Source organism: Odocoileus virginianus, chromosome 3, assembly GCF_023699985.2.
Source record: "Odocoileus virginianus isolate 20LAN1187 ecotype Illinois chromosome 3, Ovbor_1.2, whole genome shotgun sequence".
Classification (NCBI taxonomy): Eukaryota; Metazoa; Chordata; class Mammalia; order Artiodactyla; family Cervidae; genus Odocoileus; species Odocoileus virginianus.
Genome location: NC_069676.1, coordinates 35,911,212 through 35,924,758, shown reverse-complemented (window position 1 = coordinate 35,924,758; position 13,547 = coordinate 35,911,212). Strand labels below are relative to the sequence as shown.

The window sequence follows — 13,547 nt, the reverse complement described above, 5'->3', positions numbered from 1 at the left end:
AGCTCCCTGATGAGGGATTGAACCTGCACCCCCTCCATTGGAAGGTGAAATTTTAACCATGGATCACCAGGGAAGCAACCACTCACCCCCATCAATTTTTAAAAAACATTTCCTTACTCTCTGGAACTAAAAGTTGCTCCAGGCTCATCTTGTAGGTTTTCCACCCTAGCCTTTGACTCAACCATTTATTCGAGCAGTCATAGTTCCTTCTCACTGGAGAATGAAACCATGATGTGAGCACTAGTTGTGTGCTCATTTCTACTGGAGTGCCATTGCTTCCAGGTCCTCTCAGCTGACAGAACAAGGAAATTTACATGTGTGATACCTGTGTATACACAGACATCTATAAATATTTCTATGTATAATTAAGTTTAATGCAAATTCATACTGATTTATTCAACTCTAATCCATCATCACATGAATCATTCTAGCATTCTGCTCTTTGCTAAAAACTTCCTACTCCATAGTAAGAAAACTGGCTCCCACCATCCATTTACTTAATTCTTCAACCCTAATTTGCAGAATTATTATACCATACCCCAAACCCCCAGGGCTGCTCAGGTGGCACTAGTGGTAAAGAACCCACCCAACAGTGCAGAAGACATAAGAGATACAGATTCGATCCCTGAGTTGGGAAGAGTCCCTGGAGGAAGGCATGGCAACCCACTCTCCAGTATTCTTGCCTGGAGAATCCCATGGACAGAGGAGCCTGGTGGGCTACAGTCCATAGGATCACAAAGAGTCAAGACACTACTGAAGCGACTTAGCAAGTGTACCATATCCCTGTGGGAAACCACCAGAGGATCCTGCACACATGCACTTCTTGACTTTAGTCTTACAGATCGCATATTTCCAGTGTTACTCAGGTCAGCACCCTCTCCCCTGTCGTCTTCAGTGAGGCTGTTTTGTAATGTAAGGCAGTTGGATTTTCTTGCCATAGTGTGCATTCCTTCCTGCGATCCTCTTACCTCCTAATTTTTTTTTAAATTTGCACACATTAAGGCTCACTTTTTTTTTTATTGACCACAAAAGGGCTTGTAGGATCTTGGTTCCCCAATCGGAGATCATATCTATGCCCCCTGCAGTGGAAGCCCAGAGTCCTAACCCCTGGACCACCAGGGAATTCTCTATATACCTTTTCTAGACTGGTTTCTTTCACTCAGCCACATTTATGGTTCTTCCGTGTCTTTTTGTGACTTGGTAGCTCATTTCTTTTCAGTGCTGCATAATACTCCATTGTATAAATGTGCCACTGGTTTTTTTTATCCATTCACATATTGAAGGAAATCTTGGTCACTTTTTGTACTTAGTGATTACAAATAAATCTGCCATAAAGCATTCACATGTAGGTTTTTGTGAGGACACAACTTTTCAGTCAGTTCAGAGAGTACCTCGCTGTGAGCTCACTGAATCATATGGTAAGATTATGCTCAGCTTTGTATGAAGCTACCATACCATCTTCCAGAGTGAGTTTATCATTTTGCATTCTCACCTGCAACAGTGAGAATGTTTCCCATTGCTCCACATCCTCACCAGCATTTGAAAGTCAGTTTTTTGGGTTTTAGGCATTCTAACAGGTAATGTCTCATTTTTTAATTTTTCATTGTTGTTTTAAATTTGCAATTCCCTACTGACAAATTATGTTGAGCATCTTTTCATATGCTTATTTTCCATTGTATATCTTTGTCGATAAAGTGTCTGTTCAGATCTTTTGTGTTTTTCACTTGGGTTTTTATCTTACTGTTGAATTTTAAAACTCATTGTATATTTTGGGTACAAATCCTCTATCAGGTGTTTTACAACTTTTTTTTCTAGTTTATGGCTTGTATTTTCATTCTCTTAACAGTTGCTTTCACAGAGCAGAAGTTTCAAGTTTTAATAGAAGTCTAACATCCACTATTTCTTTCATGGATCGTATTTTTGGTATTGTATCTAAAAATTCACTGCCAAACCAAAATTACCTAGATTTTCTCCAGTTTTTTTCCTGCTCAGAAGACAGGTTCCAGGGATCCGAATCCCAAGCTCCACTACTTACCAGCCTTGAGACCCTGGGCAAGTTTCTTACCTCTCTGTGTTCCACCATCCTCATCTATAAAACAAGTTAACAAAACAGGGCCTAGCTCCTAGGTGAAGACCTATGTGAAATAACTCAGCGTACTAAAATTTGTCTATGAGAATGCTCAATAAGTGCCAGCTGTCATCATTAGAATCACAATGGCAAAGCACGTGCCAGGTGCTCCTATACCCTGGGTTCACATCATTCACATACTGACCAGCAAGACTGGGCCATCTGTTCCACTCGAGAGAGGAGCTGCCAAGGTGCTGAGGCGGCGGAAGAGCTCTCTGCTTCTTATTACTGACCACCTCTTAGCCTTCTCCCACTCTCCCAGAAAGGTTTAGGGGAGGCCCAGGATGGGGAGTGAGGGTGAGAGCTGAAGATTAGAGCTGCATCAGGCCTGGCCCAGGGTGCCTTCTGGTGTCTGGATCATGGAGGTGGTAGTGGTGGTCGTGAGTGTGGGAGTGCAGGGTTAGAGATGCACCCAGCCCAGGCTGAGCTGGCTGATCCTGCTTTTCTCCTGCTCATCCCACCTCTCAGGGCAGGTGGAAAGGAAGGAGTCCCCTATCTCTTTTTGTCTTACCTGCCAGGTGAGTACAGAGCTGGAGGCACTGTCACACCTACTCCCACCAACTCCAAAAGACTTCGTGTTACACAAGTCCAAGATGACATAGTCACGGTTGTCCAGGGTACCAGCATACAGAAAGTGCACCATTCCCCTCCCCTGGGCATCGAGAAAGTCCCTTGACTACCCTTGCACTGTCATCAAGGTCTGTTTGCCCTTCACTGTAGTAAGTAAAGCTGAATTGCTGGCTGAGGTCAATTTAGAATCCCAAGGACCCTCTCTTAAGTCTCAACGGTTACATGGAACCTGAAGTTCTTCACTCCCTCCACTCCTCTTTGCTTAAATCTCTTGGTTCATGCTCAGGTTGTACAGTGCACAACCCACACAACTGCACAAAATAACCCCAAGATCACCCTTGTAGGAGGAGCCTTTTTGCAGCAGAGATGCTGAATCTACCCTCCTGTATTTGGAGACCTCAATCTTTCCTCTTGCACTTCAGGTGTCCTGTTTATTGTTAAACAAACTAACCTTAACTGGTCCCGGTCTCTTCCAACTTCTGCCCCAAATCTTTTGCAGTCAAATGCCTTGAAGGAGTAATTTACCTTTCAGGGTCCCTCATTTTCCTCTCATTGGCCCTGGGCTTCCCTCCAGATGGTTCCACCATCTCCCTTGGCTCCCCTCCCTCCCTCTCTGTTGCTTTTGATGACCATCACTAATCTCTCCTCACATTGTGGGAACACTCCAGGGATTCTCCTACTTCTCATCTTCCTCCCGCCTCAGGAACATGGTCCTCCCTTCCCAAGCCATGACCGAGTGAGTCTCCACAATGTAGCCTGACAACCCTCAGTCTAGTCTTGTGATCTACTTCTGTCCATTTTCGTGAGACAGGATGAAGCACCCTTGGGCTGAGGGAGGGAACAGGGACCTTGTGCCTTGGGCCTCTCTCCCACCTGAGCATCCTCTGGCCTCATCGTCCCCAGCCCTGCCCCAGCTCCTTTTCAGCTCTTAACTAAGAAAAATGTCTTCTTTTGCCCCATTCCCTTCCCCCTCAGCCACAGGTTTGGCCTGCCATACTTTTTAAAAGTTTGAATTAGTTGCTATCATTTAAAAATTAACCAATTAAAAAAAATTAACCAATTTCACTCAAGAATCCAGAATTCTAGTTTCTTTTGAAAAATCAGAAGATCTGGCAACGCTAAGCCCACACTCCTGCATGGTGACAACCAGCCAGAGCTGGTCTCAGCTGCTCCCTCTGTAGGGCTTGCACACTGGTCTCTGCAGTTTTAACCCTCCTGATGGCCCTGGCCACCCACATCAGTGGCCTGGCTTCTAAACTGTATCTCTGCATGAGGCAGTCCAAAGGGAGGAACTTGCAGATCTCAGCACACAAAAGAGGGTAGGGCAGGGCAGGGCAAGCAGTAAGGCAGGGTGGAGAGTCCCAGTTGGGAGCCATGTCCCAGCCTCTCTCCATCACTGTTTATTGCTGGTAGCATCCCAGACACCCTGTGTGTGTCCTGTCCTGGCTCAAGCCTGCCTTTGGGAGCCAGGCTGCTGCAAACATGTGGCTGGCTGGCCACTGCTTCAGGCCACTCCATGTCCTACTGGAGCTGGGCCTGGGCCAAGGCTTTGTCCTGGGTTTGAGTAGCAGTGTGGCCTATAGGCACAAGCCTCCTTACTGTCCAGCCAACTCAGCTGAACGTGCACCATGGAGTGGCGGCCTTGTCACAGTCCAACAGGATGTTGAGCACAGTGCAGGGGGCCCCGCCCACAGACAGGGCTGTACGGGAATCCACGCGGTACTTCACAGTGCTCAGGCCTCCCTCCCGGTCCACCTTGAACTGCTCCTAAGAAGGAAGAGGGGAGAGAGCATGTACTCAGGGTTTTGTAGGTGCCAACTGTCCACTGATCCCCCATGATCTCGTCATCAGAGGTCCTATGATCCCCACAGAGGGGAAAGGGAAGCTGAGAGACAGAAAGTCTACTGCCCATGGCTCCACATCCCCATCAGCAGGAGAGCAGGGGTTTTCTAGTTCAATTAATATAGCTCTAAGAGAAGAGGCTATTGGAGAGATGCTGACTCCTGTGTCTGCCTGGGATTCTGGCACCTTCAGTTGAGTCTTGTCCCCACCTCACCTGACACACATAGCCTAAGCGGCCTCTGATGTCTTGGCTGACCCACAAGGCCCAGGGGCCATGGCAGCCACCAGAAGAGGGCCCTGTGCCCGAGCAGCATGCCCACAATGGCCTGGGCCAAGCAGGGGAGGATGGGACCATGTGGGTACAATGAGAACTTGCTGAAAAGCCTGGGCCCGCTGGTTCCCTATATACCACATACCTACCCTGATCAAGGGACTGGCCAGCACCTGTCCACCCCTGATCAAGGGACCGACCAGCACCTGTCCACTCTGATCAAGAGATCAGCCATCACCTGTTTTTGAGCCGCAATGCGCTTCTGGTCTCTCTTCCTCCAGGCTGGGTCGTGCAGGTGGCGGAATGTCTTGTACCCAGTTGTGATACCCGAAGGGCGGAAAAGCTAAGGAGGCCAAAGGAAGCTGGATCAGGCTGCCTCTCCTGGGGCCCTGGCCCTCACCACGAGGCGACAGCCCATAGGCAGGGGCCTGTATTTCCATTCTTTAAGAGAGGGGTGCCAGTCAGGGGGTGGGGGGAGCATTACCTGGAGCCCAGCTCCTTTGATGCGCCGGTAGAACTCGTCGTCTTCTCGGCCCCAGCCCCAGAAGCGGTTGGACATCCCGTTGCACTGACGCAAAGACAGGCAGTGTCACTTGCCCGATCCTCCCAGGGATGCTCTTTGGTCTTCTACTTGGGGGTCCCAAGTCCAAGTGGGGCCAGGACAGGCCCCCTTTTCTCCTCCTCCCCCAAAGCTATGAATGGACACCCAGATGCTTTTGGTTCTTACAACCTCTGTGGTACCAGTGGGGAACAGTCAGCATACCCCAGTTCCTTTGCCTGTTCTAATGGGGCCTTGGATTTGTGTGAGATGGACAGTCTCAAAAATGTCTGACTGCTGGGAGGGGATCTCTGAAGAGCTGATGATGGGCACAGTGCCAGCTCCTGCTCTATTTCTGCCTGGTCCCCTACTCCCATTTCTCCTGAGGGCCTCTCTGCCCTTGTCTCTTCCTCTGTATGGAAGAGAGAGACGGTGTCTGAAGTCAGATGGCAGACATTTATTTTTGCCATGACTTCAGGCTTCACTCACATTAAGCTGGCTTCAGCCACAGATTGAACAGAGGAGCAAGAGATGGGGGTCTAAGCCACTCAGTTCTTCCCACCCCACCATCCCACTCCCAACCCCTACCACAGTGATGGATTCAGGGATTAGCCATGACTCAAGGCAGGCCAATCAAGAGCCAGCATGGAGCAGCTGTGGGACTGCTGTCTGGGCTGCTGGAAAAGGAAGCTCCATTTTCCACTGGACTTGGGCCTAGACAGATGCAGGTTGCAGTGACAACCACTACATTGCATCCCAAATGTCTGAAAGTAAATCCAGTCTAGAGAAGGCAGAGCTGAGAGATGGAAAGTGAAATGGTGTCCTGTCTGATAGGCTGAGCAGACTCTTCCATTTTGAGAAGCAAAGAACAGGGCTTCTAAAGCTAGTTCACATGGAGGGGTTCTGTTACTGAGGCAGAAACCCTCCCTAACTGGCTTGCTTGGTCCTGCTCCTCTCTCATGCCTCTGGCTAGCCCTGGGCTCCCCTGCTGGCCCTAGGATCCTCCATCTACTGGGCCCCAGAACTGCCACTCCTCTGGCCAAAGCCCCCATCCAGGTAGGTGTTGCCTGACTCTGGGCAGAGCAGGCATGCCAGGCCTCACCAGCTGGTAGTGCTGCTTCGAAAGCAGCAGGATGCCACCAACGTAGGTCTTGTAGTGGTAGAGTGGGTGGAGCTCCGGGGAGGCCACGTGGAAGGGCCCAGCCTCTGGGAAGCCATAGTCCAGTTCCTCATTGAGAGGGAGCAGGTCCACGTCATGCATGGCAATGTAGTCTGTGCTGTTGCCGCTTTCCAGGAAGCCCGCGTTGATGAGTGCTGCCCGGTTGAACCTGTGCAGGGCGCCAAAGCTGGGCATGGGGGCAGTGAGCTTGCTCTCCCCCAGCTTCTACGTGAGAGCCTGTCCACGGCAACCGGCCCCAGTACTCACGCTGCCCTCCAGCCCGAGGCCAACTTCACTACAGGGCTGCCCAGCTGCCTCTCCACTCATCTAACGAATGTTTACTGAGCACCTACTATGTCCCAGAAACTGTTCAGAGCACGTGAGAAATCAAAGCCCTGCCCTCAAGGTGCTGACATTCTAATAAGACAAAAAAGAAAACTTGAGTAAACATGCAACAAGCCAGTGACTGGTAAATGTTGAGAAGAACAGTAAAGCAATGTGAGAAGAATAAAACATGCTGGCAGGCAGGGGCTGTCCTTTTAGAAGAGGTGGTCAGAGAGCCAGTGTAACAGAGTGATATGTGAGCAGAAGCCTGAAGGCCTGAGGGGATGAGCCCTGTGGAAATCAGGGGAATGGGGCTCTGAGCAGAGGGGAAAATGACTCCCAAGGCTGGAGGCTGGAGCAGTCAGCAATGTGGTCAAGCAGAGTGAGCGAGGTTTTAGGGAATGAGGTCAGAGGGTGACAGGTCTCTGAAGGACATGGGCTTTGACCCTGGATGAGATGGTGAACCACTGAAGGGCTAAGAGTGAAGGCATCATGTGCAGTGGATCAGTGTTTAACAGGAGCACTCTAGCTGGTATGATGAGAAGAGCCTGGAAGGTGAGGGGTGGAAGCAGGGAGACAGGTTAAGAGGCTGCTCTAGTAATTTAGGCATGAACTGATGATGCCTTAACTCAGGTAGCAGTGGGGATGACAGGAGGGCAGATGCTAGCCGCACTGTGCTGGAGGACTAGACGTGTTGTGTGAGGGAGCAGGAGTGGAGCCAGCACCTTCTGGCCTAAGCAGCTGGGAGTGTGCAGTTTCCATCTTCCATGAGGAAGAGGGCAGGAGAAGCAGGTCAGGGGTGGGTGGGAAATCAGGGATTCAGCTGTAGTCAAGTCAGGTCAGGAGAAAGTAGAGGTCAGGTCAGGAGGAAGGCAGAGAACACTGGGAGGATTGTGGACTAAAGGACCTGGCGGGTTCCAAGAACTGCTGGAGTGTGTTCCCCAGTGGGAGTGAGCTGGAGGAAAAGGAGGTGGGGGTGGGCTGTGCAATGCATGGATTGTGATCATGGAGGGGAGCAGTTTTTGGTGAGGACAAGGATTTTAAGTTAATGCCAGATTTTGAACAACCTTAAAGCCATGCCCTTGACCCTTCTCTTTCCCTAATCCCTGCAGCTAATCCACCAGCAAGCCCTGTCTGCACTTCCTCCACATTGCTTCTCTCCACCGTGTCTGCCACGATGGCAGTGAGGGCAACGCCTGCCCAACAGGTCTCTCGCTCCCCTTCTTGTCCTGGTATGGCCTAGTACACAAATAGCAGCCACAGGGACCTTGTAAAATGGAAACCAGATCCAGTGCCTCCCCAGTCCCAAACTCTCCCCCCAAATTCCCATGATACCCAGTGAGAGGGGTCAAGCACCTCCCACCCTTCCGCTGCTGCCCGGGTGGCCTGGGCTACCTGGTACTGGGCTGCTGTTGGGAAAGAAAGCAGGCAAGGGAGACCAGGGCGAGGTGAGGCCCAGGTGAGCGGTGCCGGCCTGGAGGTGGTCCCTACCTGAAATGATCCACCTGGTTGAGCACATAGATGTGGTGCTGGATCTTCTTCTTGCTCAGGAAGCGGTGCATGTGGGGCACAAAGACCAGGAGCTCCTCAAAGCGCTCTCGAAAGGGCACCAGCACTGCCAGGCGGTGGGGGCCCCACGACTCATCCTCTTCCCAGTGCTCGCGAGGCGGCTCTGGTGGGCAGGCCCGGGATGGGCCTGGGGCCTCCTGTCCTTGTCCCCTGGCTGCCCAGGCTACGTCCCCAGAGCAGCTGAGCTGCAGCCAGAGCAGGGAGAGGAAGCCCAGTAAGAGACAGCCAACAAAGAGGTGGAAGACGGAACATTTCCGGGGCAGGCCACTGGGAATCAACCTGGACCTGGGACAAGAACAAGGAGCGGGTCAGAAGGGCAAGGTGAGCCAAGGTCCTGTAACACACCCTTCTCTGGCTTCCCGCAAGTAAGGCACATGTGACTGGTCGGCCCCAAGCGCTTGGGAATTAGTGCAGAAGCAACTTTAGTGCTTTTGTTTGTGCTGCTACCATGCATCAGAATCCTGCTTACAGCTCTAGGTTCAGCCTGAGTCACCCCACCTCCAGGAGGCCCTCCAAACACTCACAGGTCTTGGAGCTGCCCCACCTGCCTGATGCTCTCTTACTTTTTGTGCCTGAGTCCAGATCAGACCAAGAGCTACTCGAGGACAGGGAAGAGACTCCTTGTCCCTTGCACTTGCCCCTCCCCAAGACAACATTTCATGTCCAGAGCCGAAGGCGGAAGGCCACCTTAGAGACCCTACGCACTGCCTTCTACCTGTTCCCCTGCAGGTTCACCCTCATCAGAAAGCTTGGCTTCATCCTACTTCTCAGACCAGAAAGCTCCCCCAAAGAGAGAAGCTGTCGGTGAAAAGACCACTGTTTACTCTGGGAAGAACAGGTCTGTCCCCAAACCAACGTGAGGCCCAAACCAATAAAGGCAGTTCACAGAATGCATCTCAAAGCTTCAGTCCAGGGCAGCTCATGTGACAAAAGATGAGAAACAGAAGAGGGAAAGAAAACTGAGGGATGGGAACAGCACCCAGGCACATTTCAGAAGCTGGAAGACCAGCAGAATGTCTTACACTCTGGGTAGTGCTGGGAAAAACAAAGAAATGGATGGAATTCATCTGGCTTCTTTGCTCCTCTCTCTGGAAGTTCCTGAGGGCAGTGAAGGAACTAAGGAATCCAAGAAAATTGCAGCTTCCTGTCTCTGAAATAATCAGCAATTTACTTTATAACCTCTGAGAATTATCAATTAGCTACCAGAGCATATAGATTCTACCTCCTAAGTACCCTTCGTTCTTCCCTCACACACTGCCTATCTTTTAGTTCAAGTCTCACCTGGTCCTTGCCCTGTTCAGACCCCTTCAAATCTCATGGATGATCTTCCTGTTTACAAGATAATGGGCAAACTCTGTGATCTGACAGTCAAATCCCTCTGTAACCTGGCCCCATCTCCAGTTGCTCCCTGCCACTCACCCAGTGCTACACACTGAGCAATTCAGTTTCTCCACTCACCGTATTCCTTCCTGCTCTAACCCTCACAGAGTTGGCTGCTTCTGCCTAAAATGGCTTTCCTTATTTCATCTGCCTGGAAGCACCCCATTGATCCTTCAAGGCCAAACTCCAAAGCCATGGCCAGCACTGTCCCCCCTACTCCCACATACACAACAGACTGAGATACATACTCCCTCCTCTGTGTTCCTGGAGTACCTGGTACTGCCCTCCTTGAAGCAATTAGTTCTGAAATCACCTGTGTCCCTGCCGGTCTTCTTCACAGGTCATCAGATTCACAGCTGTGTACTTAGCACAAGTCATACAGCAGAGGGCTTGCTAAGTGAGTTACAGGAAGGGATCAAGCATTCAGGGCATGCTTGTCACACACTAAAGCCAGACCAACTCCTGTCTCTCTCCAGAGGCACAACTGCCAACTGGAAGCAACCCTGAATCCAGGCCCATGTTCCACACACAGCAGAGAGGGAGTGTGGCAAGACAACCTTGCAGGACTTCTGACTTACCCCCCATTGTCATGCGGTGGGGGTTTCCACTGGGGAGGAGCAGAGGCCAATCCTGCTATTGGCCTGGGAAGGCTGGAACCTCTATAGATTCTCCCTCTGGGCTCTTGCTGGGGGCGGGGTAGAGACCGGGGAGATGGACATGAGGAAATATCCCACCTTCGGGAGAAGAAGCAGTGACCATTATCCAGGGGTGTGGCATGGATTGGGCACTCCATGCACTTTCACCTTCTGTCCCCTCGGTCCAGCTTTCCCTTCCTACTAGGATCACATTCCCACAGACACTCTCTTCCGGTGCTGCAAGGGCCCAAATCACTGAACAACTGAATTCAGAACTGAATCCCAATTCCTCAGGACAGTGAACACTGACAATTGCTCCTGGTGACACCTGGTGGCAAGTTCCAGATCTGCAGTCTCAGCAGCTACCAGGCCCAGGGCACCCTGTTTCTGGCAGTGGAGAGGCAGAGCAGATGAGGTTTTGTCTCCTTCATCAATATGTGTCAAAGGCTAGTAAGAGGGTGATTCAAACCCAGACAGGCTGCTTCCAGAGCCAACACTCTTAATTGCTACCTCAGTATGCATCTGTTGCATGGATATTTGTACCCCTGTGTCAAAAGCATGAAGTGATACCGGTAAAGTTTTGTGGAATATGGCTGTCTTCCTAAAATTCTTAGGAAGAAATTAGGAAATGGAAATTCTCCATAACCTTTCCTTTCTTCCCTCACACAAACCTTAGTGACAGGTTTGAATACTCAGCTGCTCTGATTACAGCACCTCCAAACTGCAAAAGTAACTGGAAGATAACTGGCACCTTCTCTGTGCCAAGCATAGTGTCAAGACTTTTATATATGTGTGATCTCCTTTATATCTTCATATAGACCTGCAGAATAGATATGATGATCCCTGTTTCAGAGATGAAAGAGCTGAGGAGGAAGATTAAGTTGGCTCTGGTCACAAGGCTATTAAAGAGGATTCCGGTCCAGGCCTAAATCCACAGTCTAGGCTTTCTACTATATTCCTGTCTTCTTACTTCAACACCAAGTCTGAAAAATTCCCAAAAATAAAAGAGTTGTGCTAGCTATATTCCAAAGTCTTTGGGCACCTTTGGGCAAACTTAACAGACATACATGGAAAGAGGTGTCATTCACCAGGTGTAGAACCACTACCATGTGTTCTGAGAAGACTTGAGGGTACACCTCAAGATTGAAGTCTGGGTGTCCCTTCCAATCTTAATGACCAAACAGCTCATCCCCATTCTGCTTTAGTGACAACCACTAACTAAGGTCTGGGTCAACCCCACACCTAACACACGGGGCAGGCCACATTCAAGTACAGCTGCACCGGAAATGAACTAATGCTAAGTCTGAGGAGAACTCAGTCCCAGTCAGGCAGTGGGCAGCAAGGCAGAGCACAGAGCTTCTGTCTGGTGTATTCTTCTCGGGGGTCAGCAAAGAATGGGGAAGCACAAGTGTAGGGTCTGAGTCTACAGGCATGTGATGGGAGAGGCAGAGGCCAGAGAAACGAAATACAGACCTTCTGAAACCAGGGACAGACAAAGAGATAAACTGAGAAAGGTCAACGGACTCTAAGACCCGCATAAAAACTGAAGTCAGTGGAAAAACACAGAGACTCAAAACGAGAGAGACTCGCACAGAGGGACAGAAACTCACAAAGGGAAATCAAAGAAGAAATACAGACCTGCTGAGTGACGGAGGCTGTTAGAACCAGAGACGCAGAGAGAAACAGAAACCCAAATACAGACAGAGATCCCCAAGGAGAAACACAGACCCTCAGAGAGCCCCGCAGAGACGGAGTCACAACGGCCTCGGGCTCCTAGATTCTTCGCGGTGGCCCGGAAAGAACTGGCACCCGGGAGGACGGGGACCGGGCCAGCCGCCGAGCTCACCTGCCGTCCTCCCAGGGCAGTTGCGCCGCTTTCCTCCGGGAGGGGAACATCGTTGGAGGAGGCGGCGGCACATGGGGACAGAGCTCCCAAGCCGGGCCAGCCCGGCCTCCCTGGCCTACGCGGCGCCTCCGCCTCCCGCCCCGCCTAAGCCCGTCCGCCCCGCCCCTTGGTCCGTTGGGTCCGTTGCTCCGTCTACGCCGTCTGCTCCATGAAGCTGTGGTGTCAAAGGTTCCGCATTCGAAGGAAGACGTGAACGCGCAACAACCTGAACTGGTAACCTCCTTCCGGGGATCGCTGGAGGTCTCAAGAAGTTGAGGCCCGGGAGAGCGCTCAAGTCAACGGGCTGGGACTGGATTTAAACTCCAGACTTCCAAACCAGCGCCCTGGGATAATCTGCATCTTCCTCCTCTTCCCAACGGAAGGCGGGGAGCGCGTCTGAGTAGTCCTGCCGTCACCCCAAGTGCATTCTTTGTCCGCAACAAGCTTGGAGGTGGGCAGGGCCAAGCTCAAGGATGTATTGCGTTCAGCCTACTACCCCAAGTAGTAGTTTGGAGACTGGTATTAAAGACAGATTGGCTGGATTTGAAACCTGACTCTCCTAGTTTGGTTTTGTTTTGGGGCAAGACACAATCAGCTTTTGTTTCCTCACCTGAGTATATAAATGGTTCCTGATATATATGATTGCTGTGAGGATTAAAGGGGAAATGCACACACTTGGTACAGTGATGGACACAATAATCAATGCTATTAAAATGACAGTTGTCATCCAGGGGAGGAGTATTTCGTGGAGCTGAGTTGAGAACTGAAGAAGGGAGTAAAATTGATCTTCCCATATTGGCCTTATCAACAGTGGGAACTTAGCCCCTGCCTGGGCCAGCTTTCCACCTAGGAAAAGAGAATGGGAAAGTTATTAGACTTGATCTCCTCTGTTCTTCCAGGCAAACGTTAAGGTTTCTAATAAATAGCTAATAACATCCATTGAGTTCTTACTATGTGCCAGTCATTTTTCCAAATTCTTTACTACTGCTATCTCTGTCTTTATGTGTATTGTACTTATGCCTGCTTTAACAAGTGAACTAAGGCATGAAGAGGTAGTTCAGAATATAAGACCAGATAGTTTGGTTGCACAGTCTATGATCTCAACTACTATTTCTGAGAGGACTTCACTATGTAGGAAATTAATCATTCCCAGCAGCCCCTTTTCTCCCTTTAACCTAGCGTACAACCCACTGGTCCCTTCCTTCTGAGCTCGCCCAGGTCACCATCAGTTCAGTTACTCAGTCGT

General features: G+C 50.4%; 1 protein-coding gene across 5 annotated transcripts; it reads right to left on the bottom strand.

Moving 5' to 3' along the window:
- Nucleotides 1–3,758: 3,758 nt before the first annotated feature.
- B4GALT7 (beta-1,4-galactosyltransferase 7) lies at nucleotides 3,759–12,421 on the bottom strand. Of its 5 annotated transcripts, none has more exons than XM_070465177.1 (7): nucleotides 12,263–12,421; nucleotides 10,360–10,515; nucleotides 8,324–8,686; nucleotides 6,452–6,695; nucleotides 5,296–5,379; nucleotides 5,050–5,154; nucleotides 3,759–4,465 (listed from the first exon to the last, which is right to left on the bottom strand). In XM_070465177.1, exons 1-7 carry the CDS (start codon nucleotides 12,310–12,312, stop codon nucleotides 4,310–4,312), a joined length of 1,158 nt encoding a protein of 385 aa, XP_070321278.1. In that variant the 5' UTR covers nucleotides 12,313–12,421; the 3' UTR covers nucleotides 3,759–4,309. The 5 variants fall into 5 exon arrangements, with proteins under 5 accessions (XP_070321278.1, XP_020729663.2, XP_070321280.1 ...); XM_020874004.2 differs by having other exon boundaries at nucleotides 6,452–6,677; nucleotides 12,263–12,420; XM_070465179.1 differs by lacking the exon at nucleotides 10,360–10,515 and having other exon boundaries at nucleotides 12,263–12,420.
- Nucleotides 12,422–13,547: the final 1,126 nt, after the last annotated feature.